The following is a 17,590-nucleotide window of genomic DNA, read 5'->3' on the forward strand; positions in this document are numbered from 1 at the left end:
TCCCCAGCTTGCTGAGGCCGTAGAGTTTATGACATACAGTATGCTAGCTATTATATAAAGAGGCAGGCCAAAGTGGGAAAACACATTGGCACGTGTAGATTCCAGTCGATACCATGTACTTTTAGTTCATTATTATGATAAATGATCTCAATAGTCTAAAAACAACGGTGATAAAACCTTGATGAGGGCATGTACTTACAGTTTGATTCTATGATAAAACAGCAAGATGGATAGCAAATTATTTTAAGTAAAACATAAAAAATTTAAAAAAACTTTGATGTGAATCTTTAGTGTGTCAGTGAAACTTTCCAAGCTTCCAGTGTAACAGAAATTTACATTTAACATTATCATCAAGTTGAAATTCCCAGCATCCTCTTGGCATCGGGGAATTATGAAGAGGACTTAAGGACTTTGAAGTTCCACTTTATATCCGCAAGCACTTACGCCAGTGTCATGAAACGAAAATTGCAGCGCTATTTGTGACGTGTTCGGCTAGTTTTGGTACGCACATGTGACGCTGGCCAACTTGTCACATTTAACTTGTCAGTTATACTCAAAAATGGCACTTGAGTTTGATACCTCTTTTTAGCCACAGTAACAATAATAAGATTTACACAGATTTAAAGTGCAAAAGTAAATAAATACTGTAAAACCCAATAAAATATATTTTTCGACTACACCACCTGTGTTAAAGGGGATTGGTCCCCTATTTTTAAACCATTCAAATTTTAAAGGACAGCACAGGTTCGTATTTAAAACCAGGAGAGAAACTGAACACAGAAACAAATAAATATCCTGATACAGAGGCCTCTAATTGCCGTTAAAACACCACATAAATGTTAAAAACCCTAAAACCTATATGCTCCTAAGGTTTGTTGTTTGAAGCTTGCGAGGTAGCTACAGTTCAAACATCACTCAAATACTTAAATGAACTACAAACTACATTTGAAATTGAGTGAATATATCAAATAATTTCTCTTATATCCTTTTTTTTTGTCTCTCAATGTGTATGTCTCTCACTCATTTGTGATCATACATTTTTTTTATAATGTTTTAGTTTGTCAGACACTTCCGCCATTTCGCGCTTTCTTCAAACCACTTTTTGCTACTACTCTGATTTTGTCCAAAACTCACACAAGTCGGTACACATTATCTCTGGGGTCATTTGATCAAGATGTATCACTCTGATTTTCCAGATTCCATTCCAATTGCCTATGACTGACTGCCTTCCAATAGATTGATTGTGTATTTGTGCCTACGTTTGACCTAAACCAGGGCAACCAAATGAACAGCAAGAGTCCATCATCCATGATGAGTAACCATCCACGAATCCACCATGTGAGCCACATGCTAGGGAGATCTGTGTGCACCTTTCAAGTATCTTCTCTGTATGTTCTCATCATTCATGGTACTAGGTTTTAAAGAAAAACTACCAACATTTGTATTGACTTTATACAAAAAAGTAAACAAACTTCATTGTCAACCAGCAGAGGGCACTATTAGCCAACTTTTAACTTTAGAGCCTCCATCAAGGTGATTTAGACACCAAACTCCCTCAAATCAAATGCAGCAGGTGGATGTTCTATTTACAGTCTGTCAACCTGGGAACCATGTCTCTCCCAACAGGGCTTATCCACAAGTTTCCTAGGCCGTTGTGGGCATCACTTCCTGTCGATTTGATCAGGTATCAGGGATCAAATCGACAGGACGTGATGCCCACAACACCCTAGGAAACTTGTGGATAGGAACTATTTGTTGAATGTTCTTGTGTTCTGTGATGTAATGTGTTCGTATTTCAAAGTTTGACACAAGAATTGTTCTACAACCAAATGATGTAGGTATATAAACTGATACATTTAATCTGTAAAGCATGCTAAATAAGTACTTTTCTATAACTACATTTAAACTGCTATGGGGTAAATGTGACATGTAAATTATAAGGGACTGTTCCCTTTCTTGAGTAACATGTTCATATGGGACATGGTCTGTACAGTTTACATTATGATTGTCTGTGGTTCAATGTATAATGCTTTGTACCCTTTGGTCCTTTTGATTTGTAATGTCATGCCCACTCCTTACCAGGCTCTGTGCTCCTTACTATTGCTGATTAGTTCCCTGATTATCCTGATCTTAGCACCGGTGTTGACCCATGTCTGTCTGTGATTCATTCATATGGCACTGACGATATGATCTTATGAGCGACGTTTGCAAACTTATTGCAAACGTTTGTCCTCCTATCACTCATGCACTTTGAGCACTTTAGCACGTCACGTGGTTGAGCATTTACAAAATAAAGACAAACATTTAAGCCATCCTTTTTTTGTATTTTAGACGTGAGGTGGGGGGCTCAGAGTGTTCCCACTTAGTAGAGTTGGCTTTTAACTCCATAAAACCGCCTTTGTTTTGGTGAGTAGCGAAAGTGTATTTTTTATTTTTTACTGCAGACGAGAGGTGCAGGCCTGTGGTGCGGGCGCAAAGGCTCGAAAGTCCCATAGCCTTAAGGAGAACTCTTTCTAGGCTATGGACCAGAGCTAGATAGAACCCATTTATTAGCAATCAGCATAATCTTTATATTGCTCAACTTCCAAATGTGTCTGTCATTTCATTGTTTCATCACGTTTATCCTGTATGAGTTCTGTCTCCTGATTGGATTAAATTGGTATCCTGACCTGGAGAGATACTGTAGGTGTACTGAACAAACAACGGTATTGCAATGATTACCATGGGAATATAGAGCTATTTAATACATTATTTACAAAAATAATGAATACATATCTTTATTATTGAATGAAGTGTGTGATTATATTTCAAGCGGATTCCACCAAACACCATCGGGTCAAAAAAAAGTTAACCTCTTCTTCTGGTCTTTCTCCATCAGTAGAATCTGTATTTAACAGTTTTGCGGTGTGTGTGTGTGTGTGTGTGTGTGTGTGTGTGTGTGTGTGTGCGTGTGCGCGCGCGCGCGTGTGTGTGTGTGTGTGTGTGTGTGTGTGTGTTTAGCCAGACCTTCCAAGAAATCTGTCTGATTGGTAGGCGGAGAAAGAGGGAGATATCCAATCAGCGAAGATATTGAATGTAGAGCGAAAACTGAAGATACACTAGTACAAAGGGGCACGGTGGCGCCTGCAGTCGGTAGCGCTGTCGCCTCACAGCTAGAAGGTCCTGGGTTCGATTCCCGCCGGGGACGCTGTGGGCACTGGGGGCGTGTCTTCTCCTCCGCGTCATCAGCGCCCATACCCTAGGTGGGGTTGGCGAAAGGGCCTACTCTGTGTGGAGTTTGCATGTTCTCCCCGTGTCTCCTAGGGTAGTTAATACCCTCACAAAAACATGTAGTAATCCTGGTCACTATACCGCCTCCCCCATGACAGCCGGGGCGCCTGATGGAGGGGAAGGGAACTGGTTGGAATAACGTGTTCCTTCCACGCGCTACGTCCAACCAGGGAAACTCCCCCCTGTCAGGTGACAAGAAGGTCAGTTGGCTCTCATGCCTGAAGGAAGCATGAGCTCGGCCCTGGCCTCCCTACTGTGGGGTGACAGGTGTAATGGTGTAGGGCTGGTGTAGTGCCCAGGATCACTTAGGAAATTGGCACCGGGTGAAAAAAAAATGGGTTACAAAAATCGCGGGATAAAAATGTATAAGAGAAAAAAGAAAAAAAAGATACACTAGTACAGCCCTGAGGGACTCCGGTCAAGCAAGTATAGGGTTTAAGTGGTTTAACAGATTCCATCAAACTATTCTCAAAACTACTTGTTCATCTTATCAGTCATTTGACGGCATCATTAAAAAAAAAAATATATATATATATATATATATATATATTATTTTGAACACATTTTTAATTATTTGGAACATTCATGCAAATGATTGTGTACACTTGTCTGATGTCTCCTACATTACCAATTGCCATTCAAAATTCACTTGAGTAAAACTACAAAAGTATTTGTATCAAAATGTACTTAAAGTACCAAAAGTAAAAGTACTAAAACGTTTGAAAATAGCAGATCTACAAGCTCACAACGCGTCGCTATGCGCCGTGTTGTGAGCTTGTAGATCTGCTATTTTCAAATAGTCTAGGTATAAAATAGGGCTAGTGGTTAATGTATGTTTTATAATGTAATGATTTATATCTGCAAAGTAACTAGTAACTAAAGTTTTCAAATAGTTGTAGTGGAGTAAAAGTACAATATTTGCCTCTGAGATGTAGTGGAGTAAAAGTAAAAGTAGGCAATTGGAAATTACTCTTTACTTGAGTAAATGTACTTAATTACTTTACACCACTGCCAATTCCTTATGTCATGTTGAACAAAATGTATTATTCTGGTTCTCTGTTGAATAGTTTTACCTTCCAAAACGTCTAGTGTCCTGAATTTATGAGTGGCTCTCTCTTAACTTGGATGAAAAGGAATCAGTGAAGCTTTAGATCAAATGATTGCAATCTGTTGTGATGTGGATAAGAATCTGTGGCCTGACAGACAGGAACATCAGGAAGTGTCTTTTTTCTTTTCCCCTTATGGCTGTAATGTAAACTAGTCTTGTGGGGTTGTTTTCTGTATCACAATGACATAGTCATGTTCTGACAGGCTGCTGTGTTCTGACAGGCCGCTGTGCTCCGCCCCCACCCCCTGGTGAAAAGTAGTTCCCGCGGCTATGACAGAGGTACAATTATATAATAATGCTTGAAGGATAACACAAAAAGTCCTTAGGGCTTCTTTCCATTGTGGTCCTATGTATTCAATTCATCGAGAAAAGTGATAAAAACTGTAAAAGTGTCAGTGAAACTCGTTGAGCTTCAAGTGTGATAGGAATTTACATTCCAGAGATTGTAGTAATTAGCACTTAAAGTACCACTTCAGAAGTGAAAGCAGATCGCTTGCTCTGCACCTTTTCTGACTTTAAGATAAGTATAGCTTTGTAATTATTTTCCTTCAATCAGTCACATCACAAGTTTGCAGGTGTAAAAGAGTGGGTGAAATTATTTTGTCAAGGATGCAAGCTCCCCAACGTTTTGCAGTTTAAGAAAAAAGTCATAATAATCATAATAAGAATAGTGAAGAAAAAAAGGAAACAAAATAAGTTGGATAACAAAGTAGGCCTACAATGTCAGATATACATAAGGCAAGATGGTCAAAATAAAAATTAGTGAAGCAGAAAATCACAGAAGGATGGAGGTTGGAGTTTGGGGGGGAGGGGGGGGGGGGGTTGTTTCTTTATTCTGTGTGAGAAGAATGCCACCTCCCAAATACCATAACAGGCTTTATAAGGAGCCTTGAGGAACCGCTGTCTTCAACACTGAAAATGTTGTTCTCACTATTCTCCAGCCTAGTCGTGCTGCTGTTGAGCAGCATACTAGGATGCGTGGGAAGCTGTGATCTTGGAATGGACACTTGTGGTGCTCATTTACCGGGAGACGTGATTATTGGGGTGCTGATGCCATGCCACGCCAAAGTAGAGGCTCTTCATAATCGAACACGGCCTGACAGCTTCCCCTGTACAAGGTAAGGGAAAGTAATGTTGTAAGATTAATATATTAATTATATATTAGGAATGTTTGTGCAAGATTGTTACTGTATCGCAGTGGTCATCAAACATTTTCATGTCAAGCACCCCCAAATTGTTATGGATTTGGAACCGCTGAGAACCGCTGTTGTAGTGAATTATAATTATAATTCCAATTTACTGCAATTATCCATAGAGGATTTTGTATTATGAATTTGGTCGATAAATGAATAATAAATGTAGAAATGAATTCTTATTTTCTCACTGATTTCAATTAATCTTTTCCCAGTTTTGATTTGGTGCCATTTGTAAGATCCTTGGCTATCATTCACACCATTGAAGAGATCAACGCTTCTGGTTTCCTACCGGGTGTGGGTCTTGGCTATTTGATGTGTGACACTTGTTCCGATGCTATGAAAGCCTTGAGAAACTTGGAGCACATGCTGGCGGTCAATGGCTCTCTGAGTGTTCAGTGTGACTACACTGAGTTCAGGCCACCAGTGAAGGTCATCATAGGAGCACGGTACTCTGAAGTGTCCATCGCTGTAGCTAGGCTACTCGGAACATATATGATCCCTCAAGTAAGTTACAAGTTGTTGGACATGTTGTGATCAAGAAATGCAATTCTCTGTAAATATGTTAGGAGTAGCCTGGCCTAGTATCTGATGCTGTAGTTTTGAGACAGGAGAGACAGGAAACTGAGGGCAGATGTGTGAGATATTGGATTCTATCCTGGGTTCTCGTGACTCACAAGGAGCATGTTGATCATTAATGTGTCTATATACTGTAAAATTATATGAATTCGTTCTTCAGAGAAATTTCATTTAAATGTTGTTATTTTTTACTTTATCAGATAAGCTGCTCCTCATCTTCACCCGCACTGAGCGATAAGTTGCGCTACCCAAGTTTCTTGCGCACCATTCCCAGCGATGTGCACCAAACGAAAGCAATTGCCAAACTCATGGCTCGTTTTAAGTGGAACTGGGTAGGGGTTGTGTATGGAGACGATGACTATGGAAAGGCAGCCTTCCAGAGCTTCCTCCGGGATGCTGATGAAATGAATGTGTGCACGGCCTATCAGGAGATGGTGCCCCACTACCTGGACCATGAGGAAAGCAAGCAGCGAATCAAGCAAGTGGCAGAGAAGATCCGTTCCTCCGGTGCCCAGGTAGTACTGCTCATCCTCAAGGGCAAACTTGTGGAGGACCTTTTCCAGGTGATGATCCAGAACAATATTAAAAGAACTTGGATTGCCAGCGATGCCTGGTCAAGGAACCGCCCTTTGGCGCATATGGATGGCATCAATCAGGTTGGGGACATCCTCGGTTTCGCGTTTGTGGCGCGCCACAAAGAAACCTTCAATGACTACCTGAGGAACATGACAGCCAGCCCTGGAGGGTACAACAACTTCATCAAACAGTACAAGAACCTGAGGTTCAACTGCACCCCAGAGTGTTTTGTGAAGGAACCTCCATCCTACTGTCCCACACCCGATCTCCTGAAAATAAAATCTGATGCTGCATGCAGTCTCACAAATTACCTTGACGCTAATGATGACTTCCTTACAAAAGCTTTGGACACAAGTGAATCCTACAACGATGTAGTGGCTGTATGGGCCATAGCAAATGCTCTTAAGAGCCTTCTTAAATGTAACACAACCTCTTGTCGTGGGGAGATTAATTTCCAACCGTGGAAGGTGAGCATGAACATGGAGAAATCTTCTGAGCAAAATTAAGATTAAAGTAAAAAAAACATTCAGTATATACATAAAGTAAAAATTTCCCCAATTTATAAGTAGTTACTAAGAAGTGCATTGGTCAAAATGTCATGATCCAGCCAATAGCTCAAACAAATATCGCTGTTCCTAGAATATTGATTATTAATACATTTGTACAGTTACAAATTGACCAAATTGCATGTGTTTCTTTGCAGCTTCTTGAGGAACTGAAAAGGACAAATTTCACACTTGATACCAAGAGATATTTCTTTGACAAAAATGGCGACTTTGTCCATGGTTATGATATGATAATGTGGGATAAGAATGGAGACCGGAGAAACTTTAAAAGAATTGGGATGTACCATGCACTTGATGGACGAATTGAGCTTGATGGAGACATGAGCAAAATAAATTGGCTTTCAACAGCAAATAACTCGGTAAGACAATAGAATGGAGTGATATATAGAAAATGGTAGCCCCATTCTTCCATGTCAATATTTGTTTTATTTTATAATGCAAAGTGCTGAAAGAACTGTATATACTTTCACATCCTTAATGAATTGCTCATGAGCACAACACTGAACCCTTACCTAATCAAAGCATGCTGTGCTTTGACCTCTCCGGACATACACGTACAGTACATATTTGTGCCTCAGAGTGATATATGCAAAGAATAAAATGACAATTCATACACTGTCCAACAGGGATGGATCCTTCTACAACTGTTTCTTGATCAGAGTCTTGGTAATGCAAACTTTGGATCACAGTTCAAAACAATAAACCCTTTAAAATGCATATTTCACTGTCTCACTTTCAGATCCCTGAGTCTAGATGCTCAGAATCCTGTCGCCCTGGTTTCGTGAAGAAGATCATGAATGTGTCCTGTTGTTACGACTGCATCTCATGTATGGAGGGAACCTATTCTAATGGCTTTGGTAAGTCTACTAGAAATTGCCTTTTTCCCATTCCATAAGTAATTTCTTTACAAAATTAAACAGATTAAGAAGTGTACTGCAATATACTACAACATTAATTATAAGAAATGTAATGCTTAAAAATCCTATATACTTATAAATGCAACCATAGCTGTGAAGAATTATCTGTCAAAATGACACATGATGTTTGTAACATGGTATGACAAGACTTTAATTGTATTAAAAACATAATTGCAAAAGCAACTATGTAACATAATTAACATTATGAAACAGGGAGACGGACCTCGACATTAATTGTAACCTTGACATTTGAACTTTGCGACCCAAAATCACCTCCTCTGGGCAAAAGAAACCTATTGATCATTCCCGCAATGTTTCATGGAAACGTGGTTTGTCTGTTATTTGCTAACAACCAAATAAACAAGCTAATAGAATGGGACGAAAACATAATCTGTGTCCAACACAAGTCTGAGTTATATTTAGTTGCATGTGACGTATTGTATTGCTTGAGGATCTGCTACTTTCAATTTGCAACACCCACACACGACCAAGTTTAAATCAGGCTATTAGTTGGCAGAGGTAATAAAGTACTTGGTGGACCTCTACCTTCTTTTATGTTTTTGATTTAAGCTAAAACTATTCTCTATTTAGATTCACCTGTTTTAAATGTAATATAGCCTAATCTCACCTAACCCCCAATATTCCTGCAGATCTTAATGACTGTCAAAAGTGTCCTAATGGAACGTCATCCGAGAAGGAGTGGGACCATTGTGAACCAATGGTGAGGACCTATATGAGGTGGAGCAATCCTCATCCCATTGTCCTTGTGGTGTCCGCGGTTTTTGGCGAATTGCTGCTGCTGGTGATCCTTATCATCTTTTTGGTGTACAGAAATTCACCGCCCATGAAGCGAGCCGAGGTGAGATTATCCTGCACGATGATGAGTGGCCTAGCTGTGAGCTTTGCCAGCGTCATATGCTTCATGGACATGCCCATTGTCCACCTGTGCCGGGCTCGGCAGATCATGTATGCCATGGGCTTCACCCTTTGTGTCTCCTGCATCCTAGTCAAGGCTTACCGTACATTCCTGGCCTTCCTGCCCTTTGGTCAGCTGAAAAACAGGCGACTAAATAAACTCTATAGGCCGCCTCTAATCATCAGCATTGCGACCGCTATCCAGGGAGTCATCTGCATCCTCTGGATGGTCTTTGATAGTCCTGACGTTGATTACACTACTCAATCCCAGAGCCTTGAGATAATCATCCAGTGTCACGTAGGCAAAACATTCATAGGTTTCGGTATCATGTTGAGCTACATAGCCCTGCTTGCTTTTGTTTGCTTCCTCCTGGCTTTCAAGGGCAGGAAGGTTCCCCAGGAGTTCAGTGAGACTGGCAACATCATCTTCAGCATGCTGATGTACCTGTTTGTGTGGGTGGGCTTTATCCCCATCTATATCATCAGGACAGAAGAGGCTTGTGCTGTGCAGGCCTCAGCCATCTTAGTGTCCAGCTATGGTGTCATCTTTTGTCATTTCTTACCCAAGTGCAGCGATGCACTCGTCAAGCCACAAGGTGACACACTGGAGAGGAGCCTGAAGAGGTGGCCTGTCACTGCCAGTCCTTCAGTTCCAATTCCAAAGCCAGATTTAGACCAGGGAAGAGATCCAGGGAACCCAAACACAGGCCCACCAACAGTCTCCCAGGGGACTCCAAGCCCTTATGGATCAATAGATGTATCTGGCTATTACTCTGGTTCAGGGAGCTCAGAGATGCTAGTTGATGCAAGCTCTGCCAGTTCTGTAGTTTCCATTCCAAACCCAGATTTAGAGAGAGTCCCACAGGTGACTCCAATCCCTTCTGCATCAACTGAGCGATCTGGCTATCACTCTGCTTTAGTGATATTAGAGAAACTAGGAGATGCAAGCCCTGCTAGGCCAGAGGTTCCCACAGGCACACAAATAAGGAAGAGATTTAGGAGTATGTCCTGCTAAGAATTGTATTTAAATGTGGCATGTATATAATTATTTGGCAGTGGATTGTCCTGGTGGCAAATCTTTGTATAGGACTAGAAGGGATTGCCGACTTTCACTACAACTGATAAAGTTTTGCACAAAATACCACAAATAATGAATGCAGCATCCGACTGCCATTATGTTTTGAACTCACTCTCCCAGTAGTAAGTAAGAACCTCCATCCCAAATCAATCAAATTGGTCTCATGGTGGCGCTATAACAGCACTCTTTTTTTCGGCCTATAACTCACAACGCAACTCCACATATTGGCCCCGATCATCTGTGCCGGACGAGATTTTCCGCCATTTTGCATTTTTTTAAAACAAACTTTTGCTACTACTGGTGATTAATTGTCATTTGTTTCTTTGCATATCACTCTGAGGCACAAACATGTACTGTACTGTACTACACCAGGCAACTCAGCCTGGTGTTGACCTGCGCAACAAATTCAAATTCACACTGTTTTGAACAAAACCTTCCCTGCTGAGGTCGGGCATTCAACATTTTGAGAGACAGGACAAAGGAAAGCACAATTGGTTGTGCAAATCCACCTTACCTGTAGATTCTAATAGAAAACTCATGTTTTCATGTACTTTGCAGAAAGCAGCAGTCTTGTACAGTTTATGATGATATGAAATGACATGATAAAACAAAATTATAAAACGTATTTGATGTGAATCTCTAAGTTGCTTTGGTACATTTCTTGGTGGATCAGAATTGAAATTCTCAAAATGTCTTGTTCAACTTCCATATCATGGTTTGCAATTTGTACAAGGCACATCATAAAAAATATATATTTTTAACAAATTGCAAATGATGTGGAACATTCATACAAATGATTGTGTACGTAATTGTAATTGTTTCAATTGTTTCAATTTCAAGTTTTCAAATTATCAATTGTTGAACAAATGTATTATTCTGGTTCTCTGATGAATAGTTTTACCCCCCAAAACAAGTGTCCTGATTTGATGACTTGCTCTCGGGTTAATCTTAACTTTCTCTAATGAAAGTGAATGAATGGAGCTGTAGAACAGTAGTTCTCAAAGTGGGGTCTGTGGACCCCCAGGGGTCCATGAGGGAGTTCCAGGAATAATTTTTTTTTAAAAAAGCCGATCAACAAGCTCACAACACATCGCAGTGTGGTGCATTATGAGCTTGTAGGTCTGCTATTTTCAAAACATCTTGAAAAAAGGTAGATGTTTTAACACTACAAATGTTGTATGGGTGTACATCTACCTGGACCAAAACATTTTCTGTGGCCAGACACAATTTGGGGGTCCGTGACATAAAAATGTTTGAGAACCACTGCTTCTGGTCAACCAGTTGTCTAAAACAGGTCAGTGGTACATCTCATCAAATGATTGCAATCTGTTGTGATGCGGATGAGAATCTGTGGCCTGACAAACAGGAATATCAGGAAGTCGTTTTTGGATCTTTTCCCCTTTGTGCTATTATAATTATGCATTTGCTGTATGTAAAATAGTCTTGTCTTTATTGTTTTCTGTGTCACAATGGCATGGTCTGTCAACATACAGTACATTAATCTCACACATTCATTAACGTGTAACTTTGTAGACTACTGTTGAAATTGATATGCCATACATAAAAAGTGCAGCCTTATTCATTAAAACCCTATAGTTTATCATCATCAGAAAATACACAGTTAGTGACAAGATGGCTAAGCATTTTGACTAGATTCTTCTTTCTAACAATGGTACAATAATTTCTCATTCTGATGAGAAATGTACAAATAATTTCTTAACACATTACAGGCTTTTGCAGGTAATCCATTGTGCTGTGTGTACAAATTGTTTGTAGAGATGTAAATGTGCTATAAATGAACCTTTTGCAACTGATAAAAACTGTAAACGTGTTTTCTACATTTTTTTGCGAGAGAAGAGAGAAGATTTGTGTTAAATAAGTTAATAAATTCAAAATTATTAAATTTTTTAAAAGATTTTTCAATCTGATCAAAAATAGTCGATCCACAAGCTCACTACACGTAGCATTGCTGCGCGTTGTGATCTCTCTCACAACCCCTCAAGGACCCCTGGGGTTCCCTGGACCGCACTTTGAGAACCACTGCTTTATCAAACTTATAAAAATGCCATATCAAAGGCCTTTTAGCCTTATTCAGTACTACGAAACCAGGTTGATATCTCTTCTACAAATCAATACTTCTGCTAAAAACAGTTTTATAATAATTATAATAATAAAATAATTATGATAATATATACGATTTATATAACGCTTTTCTAGGTACTCAAAGTCGCTGTACAATGCAGATAAAAACAACTTTATTAGAACAAACTAGTTAAAAGGTTAAAACTATAAAAGAAAGGTAAACAAAAGGGAGGGGCAGGGTTGGGGTAGGCCTGTCCCCGACTAAGGATTTGTTTAGTCGACTCTAATTGGCGACTAATTGCCAATAGTCGACTGGCAGTCGACTAATAAAAAAAATACAATTTATTTCAAAGGGCCAAGTCTACACAGTTTGTTTTGTCTCCAGCAGAGTTTCTAGTGTCTCTATCTCTCTCTGGAAGAGGTTGCACATGAACTCTGCAGCCGCACTGAGGCGCTCCAACACAAACAATACCAATACAAAGACGAGGAATAAGAAGAATAAAGTGGAAGTTACGTGTGGTTGCAGGTGTAGACTTGGCCAAAAAACAATTAAAAACATTTTTGGCCCTTAAAAAAAAAAAAAAAACGTTTTTTTTTTCGTTTTTTTTCGACTAGAGTCGACTAAGAGACACTTAGTCGACTCGGACCCCCCGCGACTAACCAGTCGACTAGTCGACTTAGTCGAGGTCAGGCCTAGGTTGGGGTTTTAGGGAATGCGAGTCTGAAAAGGTGGGTTTTGAGTGTGGTTTGGGCAGCTCTGATGTGAGCTGGGAGTGAGTTCCACAGTGAGGGGGCGGCTGCCGAGAAGGCCCTGTCACCCCAGGTTTGCTTATTTGTCCTGAGGGTGTCCAGGAGGTTGGCATCACCCGACCAGAGGGAGCGCGAGGGGACGTGGCGTTTGATGAGTCCAGAGATGTAGCGGGGGGCCTGGTTGTTGAGGGCTTTGTAGGTAATAAACAATAATAATAATACTAAATAATAAAAAAACGGAAAACGTCTCCTTCAATTCACATCACAAATTTACAGATGTAAAAGAGTGGGTGGAATAGTTGTTTCTACAAGCTCCCAATGTTTTGCACTTTCTAAAATAGTCATGAGAGCAGAGAATAGTGAAGGGAAAAAATTTAAACTAAATTTGTCAAATAACAAGGTACAATGTCAGATACACATAAGGCACATGGTCAAAATAGAAATAAGTGATAAGTGATAAGGATGGAGGATGGAGTTTGGGCGGAAATTCCCTACTTTGTTTGTTGATTCTGCGTGAGAAGTGCAAGGCATCTTTTTGCCACCTCCCAAATACCATAACATGCTTTAAAAGGAAGGCCTCAAGGAAACATTGTATTCGACACTGAAAATGCTGTTCTCACTATTCTCCGGCCTAGTCACACTGCTGATGAGACAATAACTTTGTTGATTTGAATATTAAAGGTGTGTCAGTGAAACTCTTCAAGCTTCCAGTGTGACAGGAATTTACATTTAAGATTATTATCAAGTTGACACTCCGCCTTCCACAAAGCAATGAATGTCTTACACCAGAACATTGCAGCGCTATTTGTGATGTGTTGTGAGCTTGTAGATCAGGCATTACAGTAACAAGACTAGTTTACTGGTAGAGCATGCACGCATATTGTGTGTGTGTGTGTGTGTGTGTGTGTGTGTGTGTGTGTGTGTGTGTGCGTGTGCGTGTGCATGCGTGCGTGCGTGCGTGCGTGCGTGCGTGCGTGCGTGCGTGCGTGCGTGCGTGTGTAACAGATAAATGCCATGAGACAATCACTAGTATATTACTACTGTACCAACCAGAAAATCAATGAAGCCAACTAAAATGTACTTTAAAAGAACTTTCAACAAGCACAAAAAAAGAACTGTGCATCCCTTAAGTTAGTCCACTTGTTCTCTGTAAACTTTCACAACAACACGATAGCTACTGTACACGTAGAGCTTAAAAAGCCACCTGACAAACTGAGCTGTGATTACCCTGATCAGCTTAAATACTTAGGTGTGTGTGTGTGTGTGTGTGTGTGTGTGTGTGTGTGTGTGTGTGTGTGTGTGTGTGTGTGTGTGTGTGTGTGTGTGTGTGTGTGTGTGTGTGTGCGTGTGTGTGTGTGTTGATGCACTTAACCATAACCATCTGTGCATGCTGAAGGAGGGGAGAGGTAAACCCCCAATCCATCTTATCTCCTTCAGCTCTTCAGTGTCACAAGCTCTGTTACTGTAGGTGACAAGGACACTCGGCAGGTTTGAAAAGCCTGAAGAAAGAAGGAATATTTTAGTGAATTATAAAATGGCATTTCTCGAAACTGGACCCTTATTCAAGGAGGCTGGGTGGACATTTTAGAGCACTCAACTTTTTTCAACCAGGTAATGAACAAGACTCAACCCTTGACAGGCTAACAAGTAGCACCACCTATGGACAGACCAGTGTTAAGACTTTCTCTGCTTTCAAAGGCTTTGGGTTTGTTTCCGCCTTCTTATCTCTTCAATTCAGAGATATATAAACTTTCTTACTGACATAACATTTGAATCTAAAAATGGGCTGTTCCCCATCAAAGGGAAAGTTGTTTGGAGGGGCCCCAGAAGCCCCAGGGTTTCTAGAGGCCCTGCTCGATGAACCAACGCAGGATAATGCAGATTTCAAACTTGTTGAGGTAGCAGACTGCTCTAAGATCGATGAGGGAGAAAACGAGCTGTTGCCTGCCGGAGATCAAAATGTTGCAACAGTCGAATTCTCCATGCCACCCCCTGACACGGTCACAATCCCAGAAGGGGGTGCCAAAGACATTGAGGTGAACATGATGCCACCAGAAGCGGAGATAAACAGCGACCCAATGGATAAGGTGAAAAATGTGGAGAAGAGAAGGAAAAATAAAGGCCTAGAGAAAGGCAAGCGGAAAGAAAAGCGGACACATGCCTCGTTCATCCAGGGGAAGGTGGACCTGCCGCCACACATGGTGAGAGCCCACCAGGCAGCCTATGCTTACTTAAACCCCAAAATATCAAAATATGAGGCCTTGCTGGGTCTGCTGGATCAGGCAGCCCAGACACACATATCCTCACAGCCCATGATGAAAGCTCTGGTGTTGCACTTTGAAGAGGTCAACCAGGCCATGGAGGAGATGGCTGAGGAAGGGGAGCTGATGCTGAAAGAGCATGGAGACTACATGGGCTGGCCTTCTGGGATGAATGGCCGTACCATTATGCCCTCCAAGGGCATCATCAACTCCTCCAAACCTCCTCCAGACTTGTTACAGCAGATGCTCCAGCATTCAATCGAAAGCTTGAGACACTTGGGAGAGTCAGCTCAAGGGCTTGGAGACACCACCCTGGAGGAGGCCGTGGAGCATTTTTCCTCCCTTGCCAAGCTGCTGACTGACAAGCTGCATGCCAAACAAGCAGCTGAGCAACGTTTGGGCCAAGTGCTGTTACGTGTGGAGAATGCTGCCATGAGGAAATTCAACCCTGAGGATATATCCTTGCACAGTGAGGATAGTGGCATTGGGGGAGAGAACGAGTCCCTCGCTGGCTTTGAGAGACACAGGCGCCATCGTGGGAGCGCTGGATCAGCAAGTTGTGGGTCCAGGTGTAGTATCCGCCTCGCTCTTGACACTGCTGCCAATAACTTCCCCAACCAGGCAGGCCTTAATGAAGATGATGAGGAGGAGGAAGACGAAGAGGAGGAAGATGAGGAGGAGGATGAAGATGAAGAGGACGGAGAGGAGGAAGGTGCAAGGTTCGGGAGGGAGAGGTCCAATTCTTCCCCACCAGATCCCAGCCGACCTCAAGCCCTTCACATGAACTCTGAATGCATGCAAGGTGACCAGGCAAGACGACCTGTGACTGCTGCTCCCTCAGCCAGACCTGGAGTCTTACTGACCACCAGACGTGCAGATGCGCTTCTAGAGCTGCAGAAGAGCCAGAAGGGCCTGGACCAACAAATAAGTCAGATGGATGAAAGGTGGGGAGACAAGGAAACTTCAGGGGCACACTACAGTGTTTATCAGGATGGGCTGAGACGTTCTTTAAGCATTTGCGGAGGTTCCAGTTCCTTACCCCCACTAGAGCCCCATCCTCCTGGACACAACTCCGTCAGGAAGCTGATAAATACCTTTAGCCATGGCGTTGATGGCAGGCCAGGCCAGAGCCTTGTGAACACACCGCCTCACATCAGGAGGCCAAGACGCAGTGGAACCTTGCTTCTACCTGATATAGGAAATGGAAACAGAACATTGATCACCAATGGAAACAACAACAACAACAGCTGGCCAGATGGACGCAATGATCTGGATGTAGACAGCCTTCCTCCTCCTCCCCTGGAGGTTCTGATGGATAACTCCTTCAGCACAGTAGAAAACTCGGAAGATGATTTAGAGTCACATGAGTATTTGGATCGGGGTCGTCCTGTAATAAACAAAAGGACTGGAGCGTCCCAGCGCCTTAGGGCTTCTGTGCGGAACGTGACGTTGCTGCCAAACCGAGCCAGTGTGAGGCAAAGGTCAACAGGTGTGCACCCAGTCAGGCAGAATGCGGTGGTGGGATCCCACCCTGGACAGGACTTCGAGCAGCAACTAGAAACCGGGCTTGACCCTGAAAGAGAAAAGGTCTCCGCCCTCTACCAACAGGCACGCAAGATCATCCACCTGTGCAACGTGGCAGAGTCCCCGGTTTGGGAAAATCAAGCAGATAAGTTCAGACCATCTTCACCTCTTCAAGCAGAACTGTGCTCAAGGCAGGGAATCACTGATCATTGTGAGGCAGAGACGCCACCCCGCAGCATGCCCGTGATGGCACCTCCTGTCTCTAGAGTCCGCCTGCCACCTTCGTGTCCCACTTCCGTGCACCAGCGATACCCCTGCCCACCTGCGTACAGGGCCCAGCCTGCGTCAGGGCCTCCAACTAGGCCCGCATCAAGGTCGTCCTCGCGGGACAGACAGAATAGTGCTGAAGAGATCATCCCCTCTGTGTCGTTCGGTGATGCCCGATCTGTCTTCTGTCAAAATGGGCCACAAAGCTCACAGGTGCAGACCTCCCCGGGCAGACTACCCATACGTGGGACAGAGTCCTCTGCCCGTCGCATCCAATCAGAAAGGAGGTCTCCTATGAACTTTCAAAATGATGGCACATCACTCACACATGCCAAGGAAAAGGATCCTGGTAACCTATAGGTGAGTATATGCCCCCCCACCTCAGCTCCCGCCACACACACGCACGCAGTCACGCACACACACACACGCACACACACACACACACCAAAATTGCACAAATGTACTAGAAGAGGAGGCATAAGAGCGGTAGGACTTAAATAATGG

General features: G+C 42.4%; 2 protein-coding genes across 2 annotated transcripts in view; one reads left to right on the top strand and one right to left on the bottom strand.

The window, feature by feature from the left end:
• The window catches only part of LOC308103242 (4-galactosyl-N-acetylglucosaminide 3-alpha-L-fucosyltransferase 9-like), a 274,031-nt gene that overhangs the window by 133,646 nt on the left and 122,795 nt on the right, over positions 1-17,590 (bottom strand). The window lies entirely within an intron of this gene.
• On the top strand, positions 5,378-9,476 carry LOC308102814 (G-protein coupled receptor family C group 6 member A-like; the record flags this gene model as incomplete). The annotated part of the gene is made up of 7 exons (XM_080452668.1): positions 5,378-5,496; positions 5,787-6,078; positions 6,351-7,193; positions 7,430-7,651; positions 8,032-8,149; positions 8,860-9,332; positions 9,398-9,476. The coding sequence occupies 7 exons, from the start codon at positions 5,378-5,380 to the stop codon at positions 9,401-9,403; spliced, it is 2,073 nt and encodes a 690-aa protein (XP_080308794.1). The 3' UTR covers positions 9,404-9,476.

Source organism: Gymnoscopelus braueri, assembly GCF_963280865.1.
Source record: "Gymnoscopelus braueri genome assembly, chromosome: 16".
In the NCBI taxonomy this organism is placed as follows: Eukaryota; Metazoa; Chordata; class Actinopteri; order Myctophiformes; family Myctophidae; genus Gymnoscopelus; species Gymnoscopelus braueri.